The sequence below is a fragment of the Prionailurus viverrinus genome, chromosome A2, assembly GCF_022837055.1.
Source record: "Prionailurus viverrinus isolate Anna chromosome A2, UM_Priviv_1.0, whole genome shotgun sequence".
Taxonomy (NCBI): domain Eukaryota; kingdom Metazoa; phylum Chordata; class Mammalia; order Carnivora; family Felidae; genus Prionailurus; species Prionailurus viverrinus.
The window spans coordinates 85,287,952-85,315,435 of record NC_062562.1 but is presented as its reverse complement, the minus strand read 5'-3'; the positions used below and the strand labels follow the sequence as shown (position 1 = coordinate 85,315,435).

Genomic DNA, 27,484 nt, shown 5'->3' with positions numbered 1-27,484 from the left:
AGTGTTATTATAGAAAGATACGGGTTTAGAGTCATTGTGATGTCTGTATGTTTTATGCTTGTAGTGATGTCTCTGGAACTTTGTCTCACAGGATCCCCCTTAGGATCTCTTGTAGGGCTGGTTTAGTGGTGACAAATTCCTTCAGTGTTTGTGTGTTTGGGAAGACCTTTATCTCTCCTTCTATTCTAAATGACAGACTTGCTGGATAAAGGATTCTCGGCTGCATATTTTTTCTTTTTAGCACACTGAAGATATCGTGCCAAGTCTTTCTGGCCTGCCAGGTTTCAAAAGAGAGATCAGTCACGAGCCTTATAGGTCTCCCTTTATATGTGAGGGCATGTTTATCCCTTGCTGCTTTCAGAATTTTCTCTTTATCCTTGTATTTTGCCAGTTTCACTATGATATGTCATGCAGAAGATCAATTCAAGTTACGTCTGAAGGGAGTTCTCTGTGCCTCTTGGATTTCAATGCCTTTTTCCTTCCCCAGTTCAGGGAAGTTCTCAGCTATGATTTCTTCAAGTACCCCTTCAGCACCTTTCCCCCTCTCTTCCTCCTCTGGGATACCAATTATGCATATATTATTTCTTTTTAGTGTATCACTTAGTTCTCTAATTTTCCCCTCATACTCCTGGATTTTTTTCTCTCTCTTTCTCTCAGCTTCCTCTTTTTCCATAACTTTATCTTCTAGTTCACCTATTCTCTCCTCTGCCTCTTCAAGCCGAGCCGTCGTGGTTTCCATTTTGTTTTGCATTTCGTTTAAAGCGTTTTTCAGCTCCTCGTGACTGTTCCTTAGTCCCTTGATCTCTGTAGCAAGAGATTCTCTGCTGTCCTGTATACTGTTTTCAAGCCCAGCGATTAATTTTATGACTATTATTCTAAATTCACTTTCTGTTATATTATTTAAATCCTTTTGATCAGTTCATTAGCTGTGGTTATTTCCTGGAGATTCTTCTGATGGGAATTCTTCCGTTTGGTCATTTTGGATAGTCCCTGGAGTGGTGAGGACCTGCAGGGCACTTCCCCTGTGCTGTGGTGTATAACTGGAGTTGGTGGGCGGGGCCGCAGTCAGACCTGATGTCTGCCCCCAGCCCACTGCTGGGGCCATAGTCAGACTGGTGTGTGCCTTCTCTTCCCCTCTCCTAGGGGCGGGATTCACTGTGGGGTGGCGTGGCCATCTGGGCTACTTGCACACTGCCAGGCTTGTGGTACTGGAGATCTGGCGTATTAGCTGGGGTGGGTAGGCAAGGTGCACGGGGGCAGGAGGGGCAGGCTTAGCTCGCTGCTCCTTAGGTGATCCACTTCAGGAGGGGCCCTGTGGCAGCGGGATGGAGTCAGATCCGCTGCCGGAGGTTTGGCTCCACAGAAGCACAGAGTTGGGTGTTTGTGCGGAGCGAGCAAGTTTCCTGGCAGGAACTGGTTCCCTTTGGGATTTTGGCTGGGGGATGGGCGAGGGAGATGGCGCTGGCAAGCGCCTTTGTTCCCCACCAAGCTGAGTTCTGTCGTCCGGGGGCTCAGCAACTCTCCCTCCCTTTGTCCTCCAGCCTTCCCGCTTTCCGAGCAGAGCTGCTAACTTATGACCTCCCAGAAGCTAAGTCGTGCTTGCTCTTGGAACACAGTCTGTCCAGCCCCTCTGCTTTTGCCAGCCAGACTCGGGGGCTCTGCTTGGCCGGCAGACTGCCCCTCCCCCCCTCCCCCGCTCCCTCCCGCCAGTCTGTGGAGCGGGCACTGCCTCGCCACCCTTCCTACCCTCTTCCGTGGGCCTCTTGTCTGCGCTTGGCTCTGGAGACTCCGTTCTGCTAATCCTCTGGCGGATTTCTGGGTTAGTTAGGCAGGTGTAGGTGGAATCTAAGTGATCAGCAGGACGTGCAGTGAGCCCAGCGTCCTCCTACGCCACCATCTTCCGGCTTCCCCCTGGATCTTGTTTTCTTATCCATTCTATTACCCTATGTCTTTTGGAGCATTTAGTTCACTGACATTTAGAAAGATGTGCATTTATTGCCATTCTATTCCCTGTAGAATTGGATTTCTGGTGATGTTCTCTGGTCATTTCTAGTCTTTTTGCTTTTGGTCTTTTTTTTTTTTTTTTTTTTTTTTTTTTTTTTGTCTTTTCTCCCTTCAGAGAGTCCCCCTTCAAATTTCTTGCAGGCCTGGTTTAGTGGTCACAGACTCCTTTAGTTTTTTTGTCTGGTAAACTTTTTATCTCTCTTTCTATTTTGAATGACAGCCTTGCTGGATAAAGAATTATTGGCTGCATATTTTTTCTGATTCAGCACATTGAATATATCCTGCCACTCCTTCCTGGCCTGCCAAGTTTCTGTGTATAGGTCTGCTGTGAATCTGATCTGTCTTCCCTTATAAATTAAGGACTTTCTTCCCCTTGCTGATTTTATGATTCTTTTCTTGCCAGAGTGTTTTGTGAATTTGACTCTGATATGCCTTGTTGATGGTTTCTGTTGAATCTAAGGGGAGTTCTCTGTGCTTCCTGGATTGTGATTTCTGTGTTTTCCCCAGGTTAGGAAAGTTTTCTGCTATGATTTGCTCACATAAACCTTCTATCCCTTTTTCTGTCTCTTCATCTTCTGGGAATCCTATGATTCAGATGTTATTCCTTTTTAAGGAGTCACTGAGTTCTTTAATTCTTATGTCATGCTCTTTTGCCTTTGTTTCCCTCTTTTATCCTGCTTCATTCTCCATAAGTTTGTCCTCTATATTGCTGATTTGCTGCTCTGCTTTATCCCTCCTTGCCGCCATGGCATCCATTTGAAATTTGTAGCTCAGTTATAGCATTTTTAATTTCATCCTGACTAGATTTTACTTCTTTTATCTCTGCAGATAGGGGTTCTATGCTTTTTTCAACCCCAGATAGTATTCTTATTATTGTGATTCTAATTTGTGGTTCAGTCATCTTGACTGTATCTGTTTGATTAATTCCCTGGCTGTCATTTCTTCCTGTTCTTTCATTTGGGGTGAATTCCTTCATTTTGTGATTTTGAAGGAAGAGAAAGTATTAATAAAATAAAAATAAGAAATAAAAACAACACAAAAAATCAAATAAAGGATGCTAGCTCCTAGGTGTGTTTTTGTCTGGTTGTTGAAGAAGCTTGATAGAATAGAGAAAGAAAAAAAGGTGGGGGGAGAAGATAGGAAAATAAAAGGGAAGGAAAGGAAAGGAAAGAAAAAAACAGGAAGAAAAAGAAAAATGTGTGAAAATTTAAAAAAAAATGAATACAATAAAATAAAATAAGATGAATAAATAAAATAGGGTTTAAAAAATTACCATAAAGTAAAAATATAGTAGAAAAAATTAAAGTCTTTTTTATAAAAATTGAAAATGATAATGAATTTTTTCTTTCTGTATTCAAGAATAAAAAAAGAAAAAGAAAAAAATTGGATTGATGGACCAGCAAAAAGAATGAAATATGATTGAAAGTACATCCAATTTCCCCTAGTAGTCAAACTATGAAGTACTTTATAGTCCTTATACTAAGCAGGTGAAGAGATATGTGTGTTCCAGTAGAGCATGGTGGCCCAGTTGGGAAGGTCTTGGTGTAGTGGCTCCATTCTCCAGTAGATGGTGCTACTTAGTTTACCGAGATGGATTGTTGTGGCATGTGTAGGCATGTGTGTGCATGTGTAGGAGGGGTGATAATGGCTTCACACAGCCACCCAGTCTCTAGTATCAGAACTCTGTGCTCTTGCCCACTGGCAATCAAGCTCCTCTCCTTTTTCTCCTGCTTCCATCTACTCCCTGCTTCTACACTGTTCATGACCAAGCCATCAGCCTGCCAGGCTGCACCTCCCTCCAGAGTTTTATCTTAGATGGGGCTGTGTTTCCAAACCCCTCATTTCTGAGTGCCCTGTAGCTTTGACCCACTCAAACCTTCTGGGGGAGCATCTCTCTGAGCAATGGCTGGGTGCCAGCCTCCCCCCTGGAATGTCCATTTGGCTGTGCTGCTCTACATGCACAGAGACTGTGGCCGGTGGAAGCCCACCCCAGAAAAATTTCGTGCATTTGTGTAGCAGCTGTGGTTCAGGGATTATGTAAACCACAACACCATCTGACGCCAGGCTTCAGTGAACCGTTAATGTCCTTGTTCCAACCCCAGCAAATGTGGCTGTTCTCCGGGGTCTGCTGAGACCTCTTCCTGGGGGAAGGCCACTCGGCCCCTACCACATGTCCTCCCAGCAGGGAAACCACCTCTCCTTGTGTGTTCTAAGAACCCCTTGGATCTCACTGTCTGCTCCTGGGGATTGACCCTTTCCACCAGTGGTCCACCAGGTATTGAGCTGCCAAGTTTCAGACTCTGAGCTCTCCTGTTTATAGCATCTTAACGGAATTTAAACCTCCTTTCTCCTTTATCCCTTTTTTATTCAGTCCCTTGAAGTCCCTTTCTCCTTTTCCCTTTTTTGTTCAGTGTACTCTTTCTCTTTCTCTCTGGCTGCTTTTGGCGGGGGGTGGGGGGTGGGGGGAGGGAGAGTGCTTTTCCTATACTTTCCCCCAGTCTCAGTCCTCTGTCAGTAAGCGAACCAGCTCCCTAAACTCTGTGGCTTCTTTCTCCTCCAGTTCACCTCTCTGTGCCAAGTACCTGCCAAGTTCTGTGGTTCAAGTTGTGCAGATTGTTGTGTTAATCCTCAAATTAGTTTTCTAGGTGTGCAAGATGGTTTGGTGGTATTCTAGCTGCATTTCAGGGCTGAGAGAGGCAAAAAAAAAAAAAAAAAAGCTCCATGCTGCTCTGCCTTCTTGGCCCCTCCCTCCTGAGCCAACCCATTTTTAACACTCCTGAATATTTTCTTCTTATTTTGCATGCTAAGTTACTCTAAACAAACAAAGTTGTTTGTTGTGTGTTGGGCTTTTTGTTTGGTTTTTGTTTTTGTTTTTATACTACAAGAACTCTAGTGTTGTGTAGGAAATGATCTTGATGCAATAGTTTCTTCTGAGTATACATCCAGGGGCAGTGCCACAGGTCCTAAAACAGAAAGTCTCAGAAAACCTTAGTTTATCAAATAACCTAATTTATCTATTTAAAAATACACAGTGAGAAGTTAGGAGAAAGTGAGTGAGTACGTTTACAAACTTAGGACAGAGTGGAAGCCCTACTATCCCTGAATCATATTGCCTGTCACTCATTTTGTTGCAACAGCTTTCCCTGTTGATGGTGAAGATAGTAAGACCAGAGCTGGGGTTTGAGCAAGGGGGTCCAAAGTACAGAGGATGCTTGGTATCAAAATCTTCCTTTGTTGTATTGGAGAGACACAGAGGAAAGTATGTCCAGCTACAACTGTAGAGAACCAGTGACCTGATAGATAGCCAGGCCTTTGGTTTTTGTTTTTTTCTGCATGCTATTGGTAGGGGAAAATGGGATACTGCTACATCTCATATAAATGTATTACACATCTGTAGGGACTCATATGTGCCTTCCTATTTTGGCAATTTTGTACCTTTCTGTTTTGTACCTTCCTATTTTCACCAAATTCTCTAGTTTTTGTCTAACATGTCACACAAACTACTTCCTTCCTTAATACTTAGTTTCTCTCCCTATTATCTCTCTTATAACCAAAGCTGAATATTCTTTTTTGTTAATTGAAGTATAATTGACATATACCATTACATTCGTTTTAGGATTACAACATATTTGTACATACTGTACCGTAAAATAAGTCTAGTTCACATCGGTCACTGACATAGTTACAAAACTTTTTTCTTAGATGAGAGTTTATAAATTTATATTCATATCAGCTTTAAAATATGAAGTACCATAACATTAACTTTAGTCACCATCCTGTACATTACATCCCCATGGCTTAAGCATTTTATAACTGGAAGATTGTACCCTTCAACCTCCTTAAGCCATTTCAATAACACCCCCCCATACACAACCCACCTCTGGCAATCAGCAATCTTTATATCTGTGAGATGGGCATTCATTAATTCATTCATTCCACGTATAAATGAATCCTACATTGTTTGTCTTTCTCTGACTTACTTATTTCACTTAGCATAATGCCCTAAAGGTCTACCCAGGTCACAAATGCAAGATTTAATCTTTTATGTTTGAAAAATATTCTGTTATATGTGTATATATCTTCTTTGTTCATTCATCCATTGATGGACACTTAGGTTGTTTCTACATCTTGGCTATTGAAAGTAATGCTGCAGTAAACATAGGGGTTCAGATCTTTCCCATTAGTATTTTTATTTTCCTCAGAAAATATCCAGTAATGGAATAGGATCATGTGGTAATTCTATTTTTAATTTTTTGAGGTAACTGCATACTATTTTTCATAGTGGCTGTACCAGTGCCAACACAGTACAATAGTTCCCTTTTATACAGATCTCTCCAACACTTATTATTTCTTGTCTTTTTGATTTTTGGGTTCTGACAGGTGTGAGGTGGTATCTCACTGTGGTTTTGGTTTGCATTTCCCTGATGGTTACGGATGTTGAGCATCTTGTCATGTACTTGTTGGCCAGCTGTATGTCTTCTTTATCAAAATGTCTATTCAGATCTTCTGTCCATTTTTAAATTGGATTCTTCATTTTGTTCATGTAGTTGTTGTGTTATTTATTTATTTCAAATTTGTATGTAAATTCTATTTAGGTAACATATACTGTAATATTGGTTTCTGGAGTAGAATTTAGTGATTCATCACTTACATAGAACACCCACTGTTCAACATAACAAGTGCCTTCTTTAATGCCCGCACCCATTTAGCTCATGGGTGGTGGTGTTCCCCCACCAACCCCCCCTTTAGCAACCCTCATTTTATTCTCTATAGTTAAGAGTCTCTTGGAGCACCTGGGTGGCTCAGTTGGTTAAGCATCTGACTCTCAATTTCAACTCATGATCTTGTGGTTCATGAGTTTGAGTTCCATGTCAGGCTCTGTGCTAACAAGGAGCCTGCTTGGGATTCTCTCTCTCCCTCTCTCTCTGCCCCTCTTCTTATTGCTCACTCTCTCTCAAAATAAATAAAGAAACATTAAAAAAACAAGTTTCTTATGGTTTGTCTCCATCCTTTTTCCCCCTTCCCGTATGTTCATCTGTTTTGCTCATTAAATTCCATGTCTGATTGAAATCATATGGTATTTGTCTTTTTCTGAAGAGCTTATTTTGCTTAGTATAATATACTGTAGTTCAATCCATATCATTGCAAAAGGCAAAATTTCACTCTTTTTGATGGCCAAGTAATATTCCATTGTGTGTGTGTGTGTGTGTGTGTGTGTGTGTGTGTGTGTACACACATACATACATGTATACTACATCTTCTTTACCTGTTCATCAGTCAGTGGACTTTTGGGCTCTTTCCATAATCAGGCTACTGTTCATAATGTTTCTATAAACATTGGGGTGCATGTGCCCCTTCAAATCTATATTTTTGTATCCATTGGTAAATACCTAATACTGCAATTGCTGGACCATAAGGTAGTTCTATTTTTAACTTTTCAAGGAACCTCGATACTGGTTTCCAGAATGGCTGTACCAGTTTTCATTCTTACCAATAGTATAAGAGGGTTCCCCTTTCTCCACCCTGGCCAACTTCTATTCTTTCCTGTGTTGTTAATTTCAGCCATTCTGACATGTGTGAGGTGGTACCTCATCATGGGTTTGATTTGTATTTCCCTGATGATGAATGATGTTGAGCATAATTTCATGAGCATGTTGGCCATCTGGATGTCTTCTTAGGGAAAAATGTCTATTCGTGCCTTCTGTCCATTTCTTAACTGGATTATTTGTTTTTTTGGGGTGTTGAGCTTGATAAGTTCTTTATAGATTATTGGCACTAACTCTTTATCAGATATGTCATTTGCAAACGTCTTCTCCCATTCCATAGGCTGCCTTTTAGTTTTGTTGATTTTTTCTTCACTGGGAAGAAGGTTTTTATCTTGATCAAGTCCCAATAGTTCCTTTTTGCTTTTGTTTCCCTTTCCTGTGGAGACTTGTGTAGTAAGAAGTTGCTGCAGCCAAGGTCAAAGAGGTTGGTGCCTGTGTTCTCCTCTAGAATTTTCATGGTTTCCTGCCTCATATTTAGGTGTTTTATCCATTTTGAATTTATTTTTGTGTGTGGTGTAAGAAAGTAGTTCAGTTTCATTCTCCTGAATGATGCTGTTCAATTTTCCCAACACCATTTTTTGGAGAGACTATTTTTTCCATTGGATATTTTTTCCTGCTTTCTGGAAGATTAGTTGACCATATAGTTGGGGGTCCATTTCTGGGCTTTCTGTTCTCTTCCATTAATGTATGTGTCTGTTTTTGTGCCAGTACCATACTGTCTTGATGACTACAGCTTTGTAATATAGCTTGAAGTTTGGAATTGTGATGCCTCCAGTTTTGTTTTTCTTTTTCAAGATTGCTTTGGATACTTGGGGTCTTTAGAGGTTCCACACACATTTTAGGATTGTTTGCTCTAGCTCTATCTGTTGGTATTTTGATAGCGATTGCATTAAATATGTAGATTACTTTGAATGGTATAGACATGTTCGCAGTATTTGTTCTTCCAATCCATGAGCATGGAATGTTTTTCCATTTCTTTGTGTCATCTTCAGTTTCTTTCATAAGTGTCCTATAGTTTTCACAGTACAGATCTTTTACCTCTTTGGTTAGTTTATTCCTAGGTATCTTATGGTATTTGGTGCAGTTGTAAATGGGATAGATTCCTTGATTTATCTTTCTGCTGCTTCATTATTGATGTAGAGAAATGTAAGAAATTTCTGTATGTTGATTTTATATCGTGCAACTTTGCTGAATTTGTGTATCAGTTTGAGCAATATTTTTGGTGAAGCCATTCAGGTTGTTTTTAAAAAAAATTTTTTTTAATGTTTATTTTTTAGAGAGAGAAAGAAAGTGTGTGTGTGAGCAGAGGGGGGGCAGAGTGAGAGGGAGACAGAGGATCCTGCTGACATCAGAGATCCTGATGTGGGCTTAAACTCACAAACCACAAGATTGTGACATGAGCTAAAATCAGATGTTTCACTGATTGAGCCACCCAGATGCCCCATTTAGGTTTTCTATATACAGTATCATGTCATCTGCAAATAGTGAAAGTTTGACTTCTTTTTCAATTTGGATGCCTTTTATTTCTTTATGTTGTCTGATGGCTGAGGCTAGAACTTCTAGTACTGTGTGTTAAATAACAGTGGTGAAAAAATAAATAAATAAATAAATAAATAAATAAATAAATAAATAAATAACAGTGGTGAGAGTGAACATAGGTGTCTTGTTCCTGAATATAGAGGAAAAGCACTCAGTTTTTCCCCATTAAGGATATTAGCAGTGGGTCATCCCTATATGGCCTTTTTGATGTTGAGGTATGTTCCATCTATCCCTACTTTGTTGAGGGTTTTTATCAAAATGGATGCTCTATTTTGTCATATGCTTTTTCTGCATCTATTGAGAGGATCATATGCTTCTTATCCTTTTTGTATTAATGTGGTATATCACCTTGATTGATTTGTGAATGCTGAACCAGCCCTGTAGCCCAGGAATAAATCCCACTTGATCATGGTGAATAATTCTTTTAGTGTTCTGTTGGATCTATTTGTTAGGATCTTGTTGAGAATTTTTGCATCCATGTGAATTAGGGATATTGGCCTAATTCTCCTTTTTAGTGAGGTCTTTGGTTTTGGAATCAAGATAATGCTGGCCTTGTAGAATTAGTTTGTAAGTTTTCCTTTCATTTCTATTTGTTGGAACAGTTTGAGAATAGTAGGTATTAACTCTTCTTTAAATGTCTGGTAGAATTCCCCTGGGAAGTGCTTTGTTTGTTTGTTTGTTTGTTTGTTTTTTGCTTGATTTGTATGAGTTCTTTATATATTTGGATATTAATCCCTTATCAGATAAATGATTTGCAAATATTTCCTCCCTTTCTATAGGCTGCCTTTTGATGGTTTTCTTTGCAGAAGGTTTTTAGTTTGATGTAGTTGACTTGTTTATTTTTGCTTTTGTTGCCTTTGCTGTTGATTTCAGATCCAAAAAAATCATTGTCAAGACTTATGTCATGGAGCTTTTTGTCTATGTTTTCATCTAAGAGTTTTATGGTTTCAGGTCTTACATTCAAATATTTAACCCATTTTGAGTTAATTTTCATGCATGTTTTAAGAAAGCAGTTCAGTCTCATTCTTTTGCATGTGGTTATATATTTTTCTCAACACAGTCTCTCTTATAAAGAGACTATCCTTTCCTTTTGATCTCTATGTTTGTTGTTATGCCAATACCATACTGTTTTGGTTACTGTATCTTTGTAATATAGATTGATGCCAGGAAGTATGATGCCTTCAGTTTTGTTTTAATTCTCAGTATTGCTTTGGCTATTCTCTTGTTCCACACAAATGTTAAGATTATTTATTCTATTTCTGTGAAAAATGCCATTGGAATTTTGATAGGTATTTCATTGATTCTATAGACTGCTTTAGGTACTATGAACATTTTAACAATATTCTCCTAATCCATGAGCATGGAGTATCTTTCCCTTTGTGTTTCCTTCAATTTCTTTCATTAATGTCAGATAGTTTTTACTGTACAGATAGATCTTGCACCTCCTTGTTTAAATTTATTCCTAGGTATTTTACTTTTGCTGATGCAATTGTAAATAGGATTGTCTTCTTAATTTCTCTTTATGATAGTGAATGTTTTACTTCTTGCTTCTAATTTGGATGCCTTTTATTCTTTTTCTTGCCTAATTTTGTGGCCTGGACTTCCAATACTATGTTGAATAAAATAGATGAGAGGGGACATTCTTGTATTGCTCTTGATCTTAGAGGAAACTGTTGAGTATAATGTTAGCTGTGCTGTTATCACATATAGCCTTTGTTATGTTGAGATATGTTCCCTTTGTGTCCACTTTGTTGAGAGTTTTAAACACTAATCGATGTTGCATTTTGTTGTGTCTATTGAAATGATCATATGATTATTATTATTCATTTTGTTAATGTACTATGGCATATCATATTGCTTGATTTGCAGATGTTGAATCATTCTTGAATTATTTAAATAAATCCCCCTTGTTCATGATGTATGATTCTTTTAATGTATTTTTGAATTTGGTTTGTTGAGGATTTTTGAATTTATGTTCATCAGACATTTGGGCCTATATTTTGTTTTCTTGTGGCATCCTTGTCTCGTTTTGGTATGAAGATAATTCTGGCTTTGTAAAATGAGGTTGGAAGTGTCCTTACTTCTTCTATTTTTTGGAAGAGTTTGAGAAGGATTAGTAATAATTCTTGAAATGTTTGGTAGAATTTACCAGTGAAGCTGTCTTGTTCTGGAATTTTGTTGGGAGGTTTTTGATTGCTGATTTACTCTTCTTACTAGTAACCAGTCTTTTTACACTTTGTATATCATCATGATTCAGTCTTGGTAGGTAGTATAGTACTAGGAATTCATCAATTTCTTCTAGGTTTGTCCAATTTGTTGACATATAATTGTTAATAATAGTCTCATGATCCTATGTATTTCTGTGGTATCCACTGTATATTTTGTCTTTCATTCTCATTTTGAGTTTTCTCTTTTTTTAATTTGTTCATCTAGCTAAAAGTTTGTTAGTTTTTCTCTTTTCAGAGTACCGGTCCTTCCTATCATTGATTGTTTCTATTTTATTTTTTTTTTCTTTATTTCATTTATTTATGCTCTGGTCTTTGTTATTTTCTTTCTTCTGCTAATTTTTGGCTTTATTCTTTTTTTTAGTTAAGATGTAATTAGGTTTATAGTTGAGATATTTGTCTCTTGATGTAGACATTGGTATGAACTTCCCTTCTAGAACTGCTCTAATTGCATCCCATACATTTGTGTTTTTTTTATTTCCATTTTCATTTGCTTCAAGGAAAATTTTTAAAAAGTTTCTTTTGATGTCTTTGATCCATTGGTTGTTCAGTAGTATGTTGTTTAATTTCCACATGTTTGTAAGTTTTCTGGTTTTCTTCTTGTAATTGATTTCTGGTTTTATACCACTGTGGTCAGAAAAGATATTGATATGATTTCTAAGTTTAAAATTTATTTACACTTGTTTTATGGCCTAACATATGTCTATCCTGGAGAATATTCCATGTGCATTTGAGAAGAATATGTGTTGTATTTCTTTTGGATGGAATGTTCTGTATATAAAAATTAAGTTCCATCTGGTCTAAGGCCAATGTTTCTGCATGGATGACCTATTTATTTAGGTCAATGGAGTATGAAAGTCCGCTACTTTATTATATTGGTGTCTATTTTTCTTTTTAGGTCTGTTAAAGTTTGTTTTGCATTTTTATATGTTCCTATATTGGGTGTATAAATATTTGTAAATGTTACATCCTTTTGTTGGATTGACCCCTTTATTATATGATGTCCTTCTTTGATGTTTATTATAGTCTTCATCTTAAATCTATTTTGTCTGTCTAGGGGTGCCTAGATGGCTCAGTTGGTTAAGCTTCTGACTTCAGCTCAGGTCATGATCTCAAGGATCATGGGTTTAAGCACTGCATTGGGCTGTGTGCTGACAGCTCCAAGTCTGGAGCCTGCTTCAGATTCTGTCTCCCTCTGTCTCTGCCCCTCCCCCACTCGTGCACGTGCTCGCTCTCTCTCTCAAAAATGAATAAACTTAAAAAAATTAAAAATAAAATCTTTTTGTCTGCTGTAACTGCTTCAACTTTCTTTTGGTTTCCATTTGCATGATATATCATTTTCCATCCCTTCATTTTTAGTCTCTGTGTGTCCTTATACCTGAAGTGAATTTTTTTGTAGGTAGCCTGTATCTTGGTCTTGTTTTTATCTTTTAAATCCACTCAGCCACTCTGTCTCATGGTTCTAAAATTTAGTCCATTTACATTTGAAGTATTTATTGATAGGTATGTACTCTTTGCCATTCTGTTCATTGTTTTCTGGCTATTTTATAGTTCTTCTCTGTACCTTTCTTCTCTTGCTCTCTTCTGTTGTAAATTGATGACTTTCAGAATGGTATGTTTAGATTTCTTACTCTTTATTTTATGTGTATCTACTAGAGGTTTTTGCTTTGTAGTTATCATGATACATATACATACTTCTATTTATAACAGCTTAAGTTGATAAGAACTTAAGTTTGAATGCATTTTTAAAGCTCCATATTTTTATGTTTTTTTGGCATCACGTTTTACCTCTTTTTATCTTGTGTGCCCTTTAGTTATAGTTTTACTTTTGACTTTTAGTGTTTATACTAGCTTTAATAGTGAATAATCAATTACCTTTACCATCCATACATGTATCTGTGTGGTTTATACTTTTATAAGTTTTCTTGTTACTAATTAGCACCCTTTCTTTTCATCTTAAATTCCCTCTCAGATTTTTTTATAAAGCCACTTTAGTAGCGATGAACTCCTTTCACTTTTGTTTGTCTGGAAAATTCTGTACCTCGTCTGAATGATAACTTTGATTTTAGGTAGAATATTCTTGGTTGGGATTTTTTTTTCTTTGAGCATTTTGAATATATTGTGCCACTTCTTTTTGTTCTGCAAACTTTCTGCTGAGAATTCTGATAACTTTATGGGGGGAGGGGACAGTTCCCTTATACATAACAAGTAGTTTTTATTTTGTGCGTTTAAGATTCTCTCCTTGTCTTGGGGCGCCTTGTCTTGATGGCTCAGTCGGTTGAGCGTCCGACTTCGGCTCAGGTCATGATCTCACAGTCTGTGAGTTCGAGCCCCATATCGAGCTCTGTGCTGATGGCTCAGAGCCTGGAGCCTGCTTCCGATTCTGTGTCTCCCTCTCTCTCTTCCCCTCCCCCATTCATGCTCTGTCTCTCTCTGTCTCAAAAATAAATAAAAACATGAAGAAAAAAAAATCTTAAAAAAAAAAAGATTCTCTCCTTGTCTTAAACTTTTAACATTTAATTGTAATGTACCTTAGTGAGAATTTCCTTGAGTTCATCTTATTTGGAACTTTATGGGCTTCCTGGCTCTGGATGGCTATTCTTCCCTAGGTTAGGTTAGTTTTAAATATATATATATATATATATATATATATATATATATAATTTTAAATTTATTTATTTTTGAGAGAGATGGAGTGAACAGGGGAGAGGTAGAGAAAGAGAGAGAAAATCCCAAGCAGGCTCTGCTCTGTCAGCGCACAGCTCAACATAGGGCTTGATCCCACAAACAATGAGATCATCACCTGAGCTGAAATAGTCAGATGCTCAACCAACTGAGCCACCCAGGTGCCCCTAAGCCTATATTTCTTTACATAATTGTTTTCTGTACCTTCTCTTTCTCCTTTCCTCTGGGCCCCCTCTAATGCAAATATTAGCCTCCTTGATATTGTCCCTTAAGTCCTTTAAGGTATCTTCCCTTGTTTTAATTTTTGTTTTTCCTTTTGCAGTTCTGATTAGGGTGAGTTCCTCTGCCCTGTCTTGGAGTTCATTGATCCTTTCTTCTACTCCATCTTATCTTCTAGTCTTCTGTTGAACCCTTCTCATGTACTTTCAGTACACTTACTTACTCTTTACTTCTGTAACTTCTGTTTGATACTTTTATCTTCTCTTTGTTGAAGTTCACTCTGTTCATCCATTTTTCTGGGTTTTTTGAGCATCTTTATGACAGTGTCTTTGACCTCTTTATCAGGTAAATTACTTATCTCCATTTTATTAAGGAATTTTTCCTGAAGTTGTATTTTTTAAAATTTGGAACATATTCTTTTGTTTCTTCATTTTGCTTGACTTTCTGTGACAGTTTCTATGCATTAGATGAAATAGCCACCTCTCTGATTTGAAGGAGTATCTTCCTGTAGATGACCCTTATTGTTCAACCCTGCCCCTAACTTTTGGTCATCTCTTAAATCTTTGTGATTTTCCAAGGAGCCTATTTTATTTTTTAATGACTCCCAGTAGATGAAGGTGTGCCAAGACATGTCAGTGTCAAAAAGGGGAGGATCTCAGTAGGCATCTGTATTCAGGCAGACTGGACCCAGACCCTCAGGCAGCAGCAGCTTTTAAGGTCTGGAAATATATACAGTCTTGTGGAACTTCAAATGTATACACTGCTGGCCGTGAAGCCAAGTACTCTAGGTATCAACTGGGCAGCAGCCCAAAAAAAAAAAATCTCCAGATGGATTTTAACATAGCACTAGTGGGCCTGCTACTCTCCAGGGAGAGAAGCTGGTGGGTGCTATCTTTGTGTCCTCTGCCTTGCTCTAGTCAATAGGCATCAATTTCAACCTCCTTGCCATGCCTCTGAGTGCCAGTAGCTCCCAGAGGGGAGCTTTTACACAAATCTAGTGCCCTGATTTCTGCAGCGCTGCCCAGGAAACACCCTTTGATTACCTGGTCTGGTGTCTGGGGCAGTTTATGTGCCTAGATTCCATAGGCCTGAAACAATCGGGAGACATTTGTTGACAGATTACCACTCCCAGAGCATTGGACAGACAACAGGCTGACACGTAGCCCAGTTTATCTGAGAAAGAGCTCAATTTGCTTGTCCAGGAGCTCTGGCCTGAGGGACAAGCTTTAGGTTTGGCGCATATCTAGGAGCCTATGCAGGTGTTCTCAAGGAGCACGCCAATGAAGGTCAACTTTGAGTTCTCTCTGCCTTTCCTTTAATTACAAATAATATTGTTGTGTAGCTCAGACATTGACAATGGGTTAAAAGATTATTGCATTGGCACATATCAAACACAAACATCCAGTACTTTCACAGTGGATATTCAGGGATAACCGATTTGTCTGTAGCTTCATTTTTTTTCTCCCTAAATGATATCCCCTTTATCTTTTTGTTCCTGAGATAAAAGCTATAGAGATTTTATTTCTTCATGCACTTGTCTGCAACAATAAGCATTAACACATTTTTAGATGTTGTAGGTTGTCTAACTTATGTTAACACTTTTGCAGATGCTGTAGATTTTCAAATTTAGGGTATGAACAACCATGCTTTGTGTGGTGGTGAGGAAAGATAGTTTGGAATGAAAATGTGTAATTATAAATATTAGAACACACATGCATTTAAACAATACTAAAGACCCAGAAGTGAAAAGATTTTCCTGATACCTAAATGTGGTGAGAGGATATTCTTTATGAAGATTTTAAAGTCTGAATCATTGATTGGATATCCAGATCTTGTGTGAGGTGGCTACGTATGTTTTTCATCCAATTCTTTAGTCCTACTCTGTTCAAGAATTAATTTCCTTCCTATATCTCTTAGATCAACATGTCCACTTTTACATATAAGATATCCAGAATCTAATCTTACATGTCACTAGCTTACAGGGATACCTTCCACCCCCCTCCCTTCAATTAAATGTAAAGGCACTAAATCAGTACACTTTTGAGATTTTCTAATGATCCCTCCAAACTGGCAGTGTCTTTGGATTTTCATTATTTGCCCTGGAAGGTAACGTGAGGAAAACAAGTTACTTTTAATCAATGTTCATATCCAAACCAGTTACTACTACTTTGTCCTATAAACCACTGTGTATAAAACACAAGACAATGTGGTACATCTTCCCTTTCTGTGAGGAACTTTTTAGGAGGACTAGTTCTCTCCAATAAGTGAACCCTTGCTGAAGAAAGCAGGATTACTTACCAGTATGTCTACTCATAGAAAGGAAAAATCCTTCAGTTTAGAGCTCAAGTCCTGCTTCTGCAGAGGATGAAACAAAATATCGGTTTTTTGTTTGTTTGTTTTTCCTCCTATTTGCTTAAAAATTTAGCCTAGGAGAAAGTTGTCATGATTGAATTCAGAAAGCATATGCCAGAAGGAAATAGAGATTCAGATGGAATATTAAATTAGGGTAAATGCTTTGTGTCACAAGAACCATGAGAAACACAGGAATTTAAGGAAGAACATATTTTAATGTTTGAGACCAGTCTTTCCGAGGTGACAAGGGAAATAAGAACTATTACAACAAATAACTATTAACACAATTCAATCCTTGATAATCTTTCGTATGATAATTCCTTTATAGTCATTTACATCTCTTAATGCTAGCACAGGATTCTGAAGTTGCCAAGCATAAGTTGCATGTAACTGAGCAGAAAGATCACAATCTCCCCGTATTGCTAGAAGAGCTTCAGGATGTGGAAGATGACAAAGTTCTTAACCATGAAGAGCCAAAATGTGCTAAAAATAATGTCCATTTGCATAATTAGTGATAAAATATAAGCCCATTTGCTATAAAGTAAGAAAATGGTTACAATGCCTGCTGTTGCTGTACAAAGGATTCCACAGAGAAAGAAACTTAAGTAATATATAATGAATGGCTCTTAAGGCCAATCATTTACTTTCCATTCTTAAATGTCTTTCACAATTGGTGGCGCTCATGAAATGTGATGTACTGACAGTCCTGGTGTCAGTCTATTGCAACGAATAGGGATGCTGATGTTTTCCCTTGATAAAGAAGACAAGCGTTCAGGGTCCAACATTTGTTGAGAATGTGCACTGTGCTGAATTTGCCACCAGGGAACCAGTTGGTGAATCAGTACCAAATAAAAACAATTGGTTCATGCTTGAGCCAGGTCCATGGAAACTGAAATCAATTTGTGAACATGAAGAATTTTAAAAGTCTCCGGTTTTGTGTTCGAAGTATAAATTTTTAATATCTTAAAATCAGTTAGAAATATGCTGCTGCTTAGTGCAAAAATAATGCCGCCATTTCTTCAACTAGAAGGTGTGTTTCGTAAAAATAAAGCATATTTAATCCTCATTTTGTAGGTCAATAGTAACAATGGTCCTGATGTAGCTGGTACATAAAGGTCGAAACTCATTTACTGCCTGGAAAATAGAAGAAATGTTCTTAATCAGAAAGCAGTGGGAAAATCCCTTACGGATTTTAATCTCGGGGTGCCTGGGTGGCTCGGTTGGTTAAGCCTCCAACTCTTGATTTAGGCTCAGGTCATCAACTCACAGTTGGTGAGATGAAGCCCCGCATCTGGCTCTGTGCTGTCAACACAGAGATCCTCTGTCTGCCTCTCCCCCACTCATGCTCAGGCTCTCTCTAAATAAATACATATTAAAAAAAATAATTTCAATCTCCCATAACCTGCCCTGGACAATAATGTATTAATTACTTGTGACTTTTTGTTATAATTAGCTAGAAATAAGAAACAAAATGTCACTGGGGCACCTGGGTGACTCAGTTAAGCCTCTGACTTAGATCATGATCTCACAGGTTTGGGGTTCGAGCCCTGCATGGGGCTCTCTGCTGTCAGCAAAGAGTCTGCTTTGGATCCTCTGTCTTCTCTCTCCCTCTGCCCCTTGCCTGCTCACACTTTCTCTCCCAAAAATAAACATTAAAAAAAAATTAAAAAAAAATAAAAGGATTTTGCACTAAAGCTATATTCGTACTTTCAAAGGGGATAATTTCATTTTTTTATTCCATTCCTCCCAGAACTTAAGATGCAATGTAGTAATCTGCTTGATGCAATGAGTAATCTGCTCATAGGCCTTATTTACTCATTCAGTCTTTGTGTTTTAATTTACATTAGATATCTCAAAACTTGGAGGATATATTGAAAATGGTAGTTGGGTAGACAAATCTGTTTGTAGTCTAATTTTATAACCCCTCTTTGGTAAAATGAATACAGGTAATAATTTTTGGTGTATACTTACTTATTTTACTTTCTTTGATCTGCACGCACAGTATGAAATCATAAAAGCAACAAACATCACCACGCCAACACTGAGTAAGGTAATTTCTACCAGGCCAAGAAGGTTGATTTTTCCAGTCACTCTTTTTCTAAACATTTCTGCCTTCTCATCACCAATGGTACCAGTCTGTAATAAAGTTAATGATTAACATGATTTGAATAGATGAGCAAAGCAAAAGACTTAAAACCTTCCACTTACATATCACTCTTTCCTCCAAATGCTTGCATAGGTGTTAGTCATCTGTATGTTTAAGATAAACTAGGATAATTCACTTTGCATGCCAAAGGCGGCAATAAATGCCAAGGTAGAATACTTAGTGAAATATAATCCTTCCCCCACTTTGCACATGTTATATAGCACTATTGAACATGCTAGGCTTCACTGATCTTCAGAATGACCTTATAACATCCTTTCCAAAAGATGCTCCCTTTAAGTGGCAAGGTTTCAATAGTTTCAATCGCTCTGAAGTTTTATGTACTGCATTCCCCAATTTTGGGGCTAATTGATATCATGGTTTACACTAAAATTATGTCATCAGGGAATAGGATAGACTGCATACACCTATTCTAACCTGGCCTTTATAAGTTTGGTTGACTTTTATTACCAGTATAATATTCACTGAGTCTTGAGTTATTTGGAGTTACATGTATGTATGACTCTTTCTTAAAATAAGCACTATGCCAAGAAAAAGTGCCTAAAGATGCATTTTGAAAATAATCTAAAATGATAGAAATTGCTTTGATTTTCTAAAAGAAAAATACTGAAAACTGATACAACTATGTGATTGGGTTTTCTCAAATATATATATATTCATCTATATGGGCAATGAAAACATATACAACTTCAAAAACTATACATATATATTTAATTTTGAAACACCAATGAAGTTTACTGTTTTTAATGACTGAGAGATAAAAATACTAACCTCATTAAGCCAAAGAATAGGCACAATATAGTTCCGCTTAAGACCCTTTAATGCCCTGTAATATACATTAAAAGTAATTATGAAAATACATACTAATATATTACACATACACAACAGACATTTCAACAAGTACTAGTGTAAATATATGTTCAGAAATTAGTTGCTTTTGCAACTTGGTTAAGTTCCTTGATTTCTGTTCCCTGTAACAAGTCATTTGAATGTTAATATAGCTGTTCCTCCGACATTTTCCATGCTTACAAATCTGTTTAATACAGATATATAATTAGATTAACTTTTTCTAAGCACAGATTTTCCCTTTCAACAAATTCTACCCAGGAAGGTAAAATATGAATTCTGGAAACTATGGTCATAGAAGTATCTGGACAGCTAGCAAAATGAGAGATACCACCAAATACTTAAAACATATCAAAATATGTGTAAATATCATTTCTATAAACACTAGGCATAATTATAAATTTAAAAAATTATAAGCATTTAATAATTATTTAATGACATTAAGCAAAGAGAAGTTGAAATTTTATATTCTTTCCACTTCTTATAAGAATGTGAGTTAGTCTATGAAAAGAAAATACTACAAAAATCATGCAGTGATAACCTCACTTAAGAGACTTACTCAATTTTCTTTGCTGGTTTGACCAATATGTTGATTTGCAGCCGTTTTGCGAATCGTAAAGTGAATCCGGTTATCTAAAAAGAGAACAAACTAATTACCAACTTTAAACAAAAAGTTGCAATATCCAAACTTACTTTTATTATTATGTAAAATTTAATATGACACTACTACTTGAAACTTGTGAAATTAATTGGACATATTATTACATATCTATAATTATATGTGTATATGCAGGCATATATATGTATGCGGGTATGTGCACACATAATGACTTTGTGCAACAAAATGTCAGGTCTTTAGTTAGATATGTGATATTTAACCAAATAGCTATCTATAATTACATGTGTATAGGCAGGTATTGCATACACAATTTCTTTGCCCAACCAAATGTCAAGGTTTTAGTTAGATTCGTGATAGTTACCTAACATGGTTTTGGTAATCAGCAATATGGAAACACAGAGCTCATATAATTAGATTCTTAAACTACACAAGGCCAGATATATATTCAGTAAAAATCCATGTATCCTCAGTGTAATTATACTAGTTGTATCATTATTTAAAGTGACACATGACTATTAAAATTTTGACATTTCATTTGACTTTTGAAGAGGAAAATATCAAAATCATTTAAAACTTTAAACTGTTGAGTTACAGGAATTTTTATTGATTTTTCTTGACCCTAAGTGAAATAGATCTTGCCCTGAATTCACATAATACCCATAAAATATCTTTTAATTCCTCATAATACACAGTATCTCTTCATATAAGCAGTATTTACAGTTATAAATTACTGCTTGATGATTATTTTATACATCTCAAATTGTTTTAAGCCAATTAGACTCATTCCCATCATTGGTATTCCTGACCTATGAACCATTAGATAGGCATATAAATTTCCATATGCTGAGAAACTGAAGTTTAATTACCTTGACATTTCATAAGCAACAATAGAAAGAAATCAATGTCATTTTGACTGAAATAATAGTAATATATCAAGATTTTGATTCAGTAACTGCAATTAACAAGGAGAGAAGTTACTTTTTCTTTCAATTTAATGAAATCAGATCAATAATATGTTTGCTTACAGGTTCAACATCTAAGTATGTGCTATGTTCGTCTTCATTTGGATTTAAGCCTTCAATGGGTTCTGCAATATCAGGACTTGCATGTAGAAAATGAGGAAGTGAAATATACACAGGTTTTCCTGAAAACATTTTAAGAGATATTGGAGATAAATAATTTTTCTCATTTTGCATACCACCCAAAAAATATTTCCTTAAAAATAAAACTTAAACTTTTTTTTAATGTTTATTCATTTTTGAAAGAGAGAGAGGGGCAGAGAGAGAGAGAGGAAGACACAGAATCAGAAGCAGACTCCCGGCTCTGAGCTGTCAGCACAGGGCCCGACACAGGGCTCAAGCTCAGAAACCTCGAGATCATGACCTGAAATTAAGTCGGATGCTTAACCAATTGAGCCACTCAGGCAGCACAAATATAAAAATTTTTAAATAAAAGAATGCATAACTAGGCTTGAACAATGATTGGGGAGTGAGGGTGGGGGAGAATTATATTACCTGATCACTATTGTACAAAAAGAAAATAAAAATTTATGCATCATTCTATTAAACAGTAAGTTAATGCCTGCTGTTCTTCCTTAGATGTCAATTTTAAATATGTAAAGATGAGCTGCTGAGCATAAAATTTCAATCATGTTCTTGTTTCAGGCAGTAATAAGTCTGTGAACTGAGAATTAATTTAAGAGGTCTTCTTTTTTGCCTTCACATTGACTCCAATATGAAGGTGAGCTAAATAAGATTCCAAGTTTTGTTTTTAAGTCAATTCTTCTTTCAGAGACATATTGAAAACATATTTTTATTTACCAATTTCTAGGGAAGAAAAATCTAGAAATATGGCAGATGGACAAGTTGGGATGTTCAAAGTACTCTAGGAATTATTCTTGTTTTACCATCTATTTGAAAGGAGCCCAGGAAACCAACAAAATGAAAAGTGTAACTGTGGAATGGATACAAGCCACATATTCAGTAAGTAGTTGATATAAAAAACATATAATGAATTCATAGAACTCAAAAAAAAAAAAAAAACAACAAAAACACCAGATAACAAAAAATGGGCTAAGGACCTAAATAGACATTGTCCAAAGTAGAAGGGAAATATCGGTATGGTTTTACCTAATAATAACTAAGTTTCACAACACTGGAACACAACTGGGACCTCAAAAACAAAACAAAAATCAAAGCAAAATTATTCTATTACCACGCTTCCTTAACTGTCTTCTTGCTTTCTCACTTTAATTTTAAATTTTGGTTGAAAGGGATCTTGGGTAAAAGTTGCATTTTTTAAAAAATGTTTATTTATTTATTTTGAGAGAGAGTGTGTGCACAAGCAAGTGGTGAAGGGGCACAGACAGAGAGGGAGACAGAGAATCCCAAGCAGACTTTGTCAGCACATAGCCCCACGAGGAGATCGATCTCACAAACCTCAAGATCATGACCTTAGCCGAAATCAAGAGTCAGGTACTTAACTGACTGAGCCACCCAGGTGCCTCAAGGTTGCATTTTATTTTGTGTATTTTTTTCAGTGTTTATTAAAATTCTAGTTATTTAACATACAGTGTAAAACTTGTTTCAGGAGTAGAATTTAGTGATTCATCACTTACATATAACATCCAGTGCTCATCAAAGTGCCCTCCTTAATACCCATCACCTATTTAACCCATCCGCCATCCACTTCCCCTCCAGCAACCCTCAGTTTATTCTCTGTACATAAGAGTCTTTTTGGTTTGCCTCCCTTTCTTTTCTTGTCCCTTCCCATATGTTCATGTTTTGTTTCTTAAATTCCACATATGAGTGGAATGATATGGTGTTTGTCTTTCCCTGATGAACTTATTTTGCTCTGCACAATACCCTCTAGCTCCATCCATAGCACTGCAAATGGCAAGATTTTACTCTTTCTGAAGGTCAACTAATATTCCATTGTATATATGTGTGTGTAAATGTCCATCTAATGATGAATGGATAAAGAAGTTGTGGTATGTGATATATCTTTATCCATTCATCAGTCGATGGATATTTGGGCTCTTTTCATAGTTTGACTATTGTTGATAATGATGCTATACACACTGGGGTGCATGTGCCCCTTCAAATTTGTATTTTTGTATCCTTTGGGTAAATACCTAGTAGTGCAATTGCTGGGCAATGGGGTAGTTCTATTTTTAACTTTTTTAAAAGAAGTTTTTTAATGTTTGTTTATTTTTGATAGAGAGAGAGAGAGAGAGTGAGTGAGAGAGGAGAGCATGCATGAGCAGGGGAGGGTCAGAGAGAGGGGGAGACACAGAATTCAAAGCAGGCTCCGGGCTCTAGGCTGTTGGCACAGAGCCGGATGCGGGGCTCGAAACTCACGAACCATGAGATCATAATCTGAGTCAAATTTGGATGCTTAACCAACTGAGTTACCCAAGGCACCCCTATTTTTAACTTTTTGAAGAACCTCCAGACTGTTTTCCAGAGTGGCTGCACCATTTTGTGTTCCCACCAACAGTGTAAGAGGGTTTCCCTTTCTCTGCATCCTCACCAACATCTGTTTCCTGTGTTGCTAATTTAGTCATTCTGATGAGTGTGAAGTGGTATCTCATGGTTTTGATTTGTATTTCCCTGAGGATGCTCACTCATCATCAAGGCTTCAAATTATATCATGGACTGTGACACTGAGAACACTTACCTTCTTTGCATCTGCCAATGTCTAATACACCATATGATGTACAATTATTGGAGATAACGGTTTCTGTGCAGAAACAATGGTTATCTGGATTTTGAAGTGGAGATGCAAAGGCCGTGGATGGAAGAACAAATCTATAGACAGGGATTCCTTTCAGGTTAATTTCAGCTCCAAACACAGCATAGATTGACCTAAACACAGAGAAAAAAGAGCTTTATTCCAGGAACCTAAACTACATTTTAGAGATTATTTTTTCTTCTTAATTTTAGATTATATTCTTGCTTTAAATAAGAAAGATTAGATACTTGGGGCGCCTGGTTGGCTCAGTCAGTTAAGCAATTGACTATGGCTCAGGCCATGATCTCGCAGTTCGTGGGTTTGAGCCCCGCATCAGGCTCTGTGCTGACAGCTCCAACCCTGGAGTCTGCTTCATATTCTGTATCTCCCTCTCTCTCTCTCTCTGTGTCCCTCCCCTGCTCGTGCTCTATCTCTCTCAGTCTCTCAAAAATAGATAAATGTTAAAAAAAAATTAAAAGAAAGATTGGATACTCTTGTTAGAATTTTAAATCCTCATTTAATTCACATGAAAAAACTTTCTTGTGAAATTTTAAGGCATACCAGGACACAATACCTGAGTGTGAACTATTCTTTGTTCTCAAAAGCTTCCAAGAGCAATTTTTGCTTATGTATTACCATGGATTATTTACACTGAAGACGTTTCTCATAGTTAATTTCCTCTGTAGATTAAATATTTATATGACTTCCCTCAAATCCTTTATTTGTGCCCAGGTTACATGAAATACAATTAAAATTTCTTTCTTTCAAAACTTAATCCTGGAGAGAAAGGCCACATACTCACTGAGGTACTTGCATGTGAGTCTCTTGATATACATCTCCATTATTTACTGATTTTTACTTAGTACTCACCAAATTTTTACTTAGTTTACTTAGTACTCACCAACACCTAGGCAATGTGTGGGGGCTCTATACCTATTTCTTCTAATCCCCACATAACCCTATATGAAGAAACACTGCTCTCTTCAATTTTACAGATAAGGAAATACTGAGATATTTTAAAAGTTTGCCCGTAAACATATGATCTTTAGGAAAAGGGCTAAGAGTGAACTGGCGTGGGCTCCAATGCTTATGTGATATCTACTGGGTTCCACCATTTTTAAAAGAGGCTGTTAATGTGACATTAACATAGTTCTGTGACAAAGGCATCATCTTCTCTGGACAACATTAGAAAGATGGGGATGACCTTCTAGACATAATTGCTATTGAATATACTACTAGTTTAGTTTTTTTAAAAAAAAGTTCAAGCTTAAAAATGAGAATAAAATAATTTGCATTATGTAAAATATCCTCCTGTAGCCCTCAATTTTTAGAAAAGTTAATAAGCACATTATCAATTCCATATTGTATTTATCCTGAATAAATCAAGAAAAATTTCCCTATGTGTATTTTAGTCTTCTCAGAAAACATAATTATTAAGTATAAGCTTCTTGGTCTGTGCTTTGTCACTTGAGGAAAAAAAAATTCTAAGTTACAGAAATACATTGGGCGTCTTGGTCTTACCTGCAAATGTCAGAAGAAAAGAAACGTAACACTCGCGTCTTCTCAACAAAAGGTGGAAATGAGGCTGCGTCTGTTCAAAAATCAAGCCAGTGGCAAGGGATTAGATGTAACGTGTATCCTAGAAAAATCTAGAAATCTCTATTCCAGTATGGTCAATAGAAATATAATGCAAACTGTAGATGTACTTTTTATATTCTTTAGTAGCCAATTTCTTTTAGGAAAAAAATAAAACAGGTATATATTTTTTTAACCCAATGTATCTCAAATGCCATCATTTCAACATGTAATCGATCTAAAAATTAGCAAAATCCCATGTGTATTTTATATTTACAGCACATTTCAATTCCTTAATAGCAACACAGGGCTAGCAGCTACCATATTCAGTAAGTCTGTATACTATATATATTCATTGGTATTTAATTTCATGTTAAATTTTCCCACGCCTTAAAAATAAATATTTACAAAAGTAATAGCAAAATCACATGTTGTTAAAATTGTGATTGTGTTTGTTTTTGAAATCTCCCCACCCTTTAAGGAGAGTGGCACTTTTATTTCTATGAAATTCACTTAGGACTTCAGTTAGAGTTATGTTGTTCTTACATTTTATAGGGATTCATTTGTCTGTCCTAATGGTTGACTAATATTTTAAAAATTTATTAAAATTCTCTAACTAGAATTTCCTCTAACTACTTTGAAATATATCCATCACCTTACAAAAAGGATTTTGTTGTGTTTATTGAATTTATACTATGGTTATGATCCATGGAACACACTGGATATATGAAGAAATAACTCGATAACTCCTCTATTAGCTTCTCAAATAAGTATCACTAAAATGAGCCACAGAACTGAATGTGTTTGTTGTAAACAGTGCTCATCCTTCAATTAGGCTTCAAGCTTGTGATCTTATTACATTTCACTTATACTCTTGTGATCAATGAAATAGAATATCACAGTGAATTTGATTGTGGTATTGAGAGCACTGGATATTAGAGTTTAGTTTAAACTCCCCAGATAGGTGACTCAATGGACATCATCTCCAACTGCCTTTCCAACACTTTAACCATTGAAGGAAAAGAATACATTAAAAAGCTGTAAGAATCATTATCTGAAATATCATTGAAGATTATGCCATAATTATTTCTAACAAGTACCATGGAAATAAGTACAAGATTGCAGACTTTTTTTTTTTTTAAACACTCAGATGTGTATCAATATTTTCATGTTCTGTCTCTTCTTACTCACTGAAGGTAGAGGGGACACTTCTATACTATGACTTTTTCAGTTTTGTTGGTTGCTTTTCCCTGAGGCCATCAACCAAGAATCTCTCTCCCAGTGATCACGTCAGAGTCCTCTGCTCTGTCCAATCTCCCTCTGATCCTCATTTGTTTTCCTTCTTTTTTCCTCTTAGATACTTTTAACTTTATGCCTGATGCTCATGTACTTATATTTTTGTGATTAATGAATCCTTTACCTGCCCTTTTAAAACTTTTTAGCTTTGGACAGAATTGCTTAATAGCTTTTTTTTTTTTTCTTTTCATTACCATGAAGAATCCATTACTATTAAGGAGCAGTACAATCTGTTTCTCTGTATTTAAAGTCTGAAATACTACACTTATGTAATTGTTGGAGTTAGTAGTGTTAGGACACTTGACAATTTATTTGCAGAAATGCTTTGTTTAGGGATTTCTTGAAACTTGCTACAAAGCAAACTCAACTGTGTTTTTGCTGTTGTTTTCTAGAAGACAGTGGTAACAAAATTAAATAGGCATGTAAAGCTCAACAATACCTTTGGGAAAGTAAATACCCTGTGTTTTGTTTTTATTCCCCACCCTTCACATAACTTTGTATTTAACTTTCTTCATCTTTAATATATTGTTTTCTTACAGGGTACTGCCTCACCAACTTTGTAAACATCATGCTTCTCTGTCTTTGCTTCTGCATTGCTGAGAGCTCACCTTATCTCAGGTTTTAATTACCTCATGGTATTGATCCCCATTTGCTTTTTAAAACCTTAGTTCTTAAACTAATA

The 27,484-nt window shown here is 36.6% G+C and overlaps 1 protein-coding gene across 3 annotated transcripts in view; it reads right to left on the bottom strand.

The window, feature by feature from the left end:
* Window positions 1-16,765: 16,765 nt before the first annotated feature.
* The window catches only part of CD36 (CD36 molecule), a 53,507-nt gene continuing 42,788 nt past the window's right edge, over window positions 16,766-27,484 (bottom strand). For all 3 annotated transcript variants that reach the window (XM_047849911.1, XM_047849912.1, XM_047849910.1), the window contains exons 9-15: window positions 25,453-25,522; window positions 23,878-24,065; window positions 21,225-21,343; window positions 20,140-20,213; window positions 19,506-19,560; window positions 18,542-18,706; window positions 16,766-17,704 (exon numbers count right to left, since the gene is read on the bottom strand). In XM_047849911.1, the coding sequence (XP_047705867.1) occupies window positions 18,542-18,706; window positions 19,506-19,560; window positions 20,140-20,213; window positions 21,225-21,343; window positions 23,878-24,065; window positions 25,453-25,522 (671 nt within the window). In that variant the 3' untranslated portion in view covers window positions 16,766-17,704. The remainder of the gene's footprint in view (window positions 17,705-18,541; window positions 18,707-19,505; window positions 19,561-20,139; window positions 20,214-21,224; window positions 21,344-23,877; window positions 24,066-25,452; window positions 25,523-27,484) is intronic.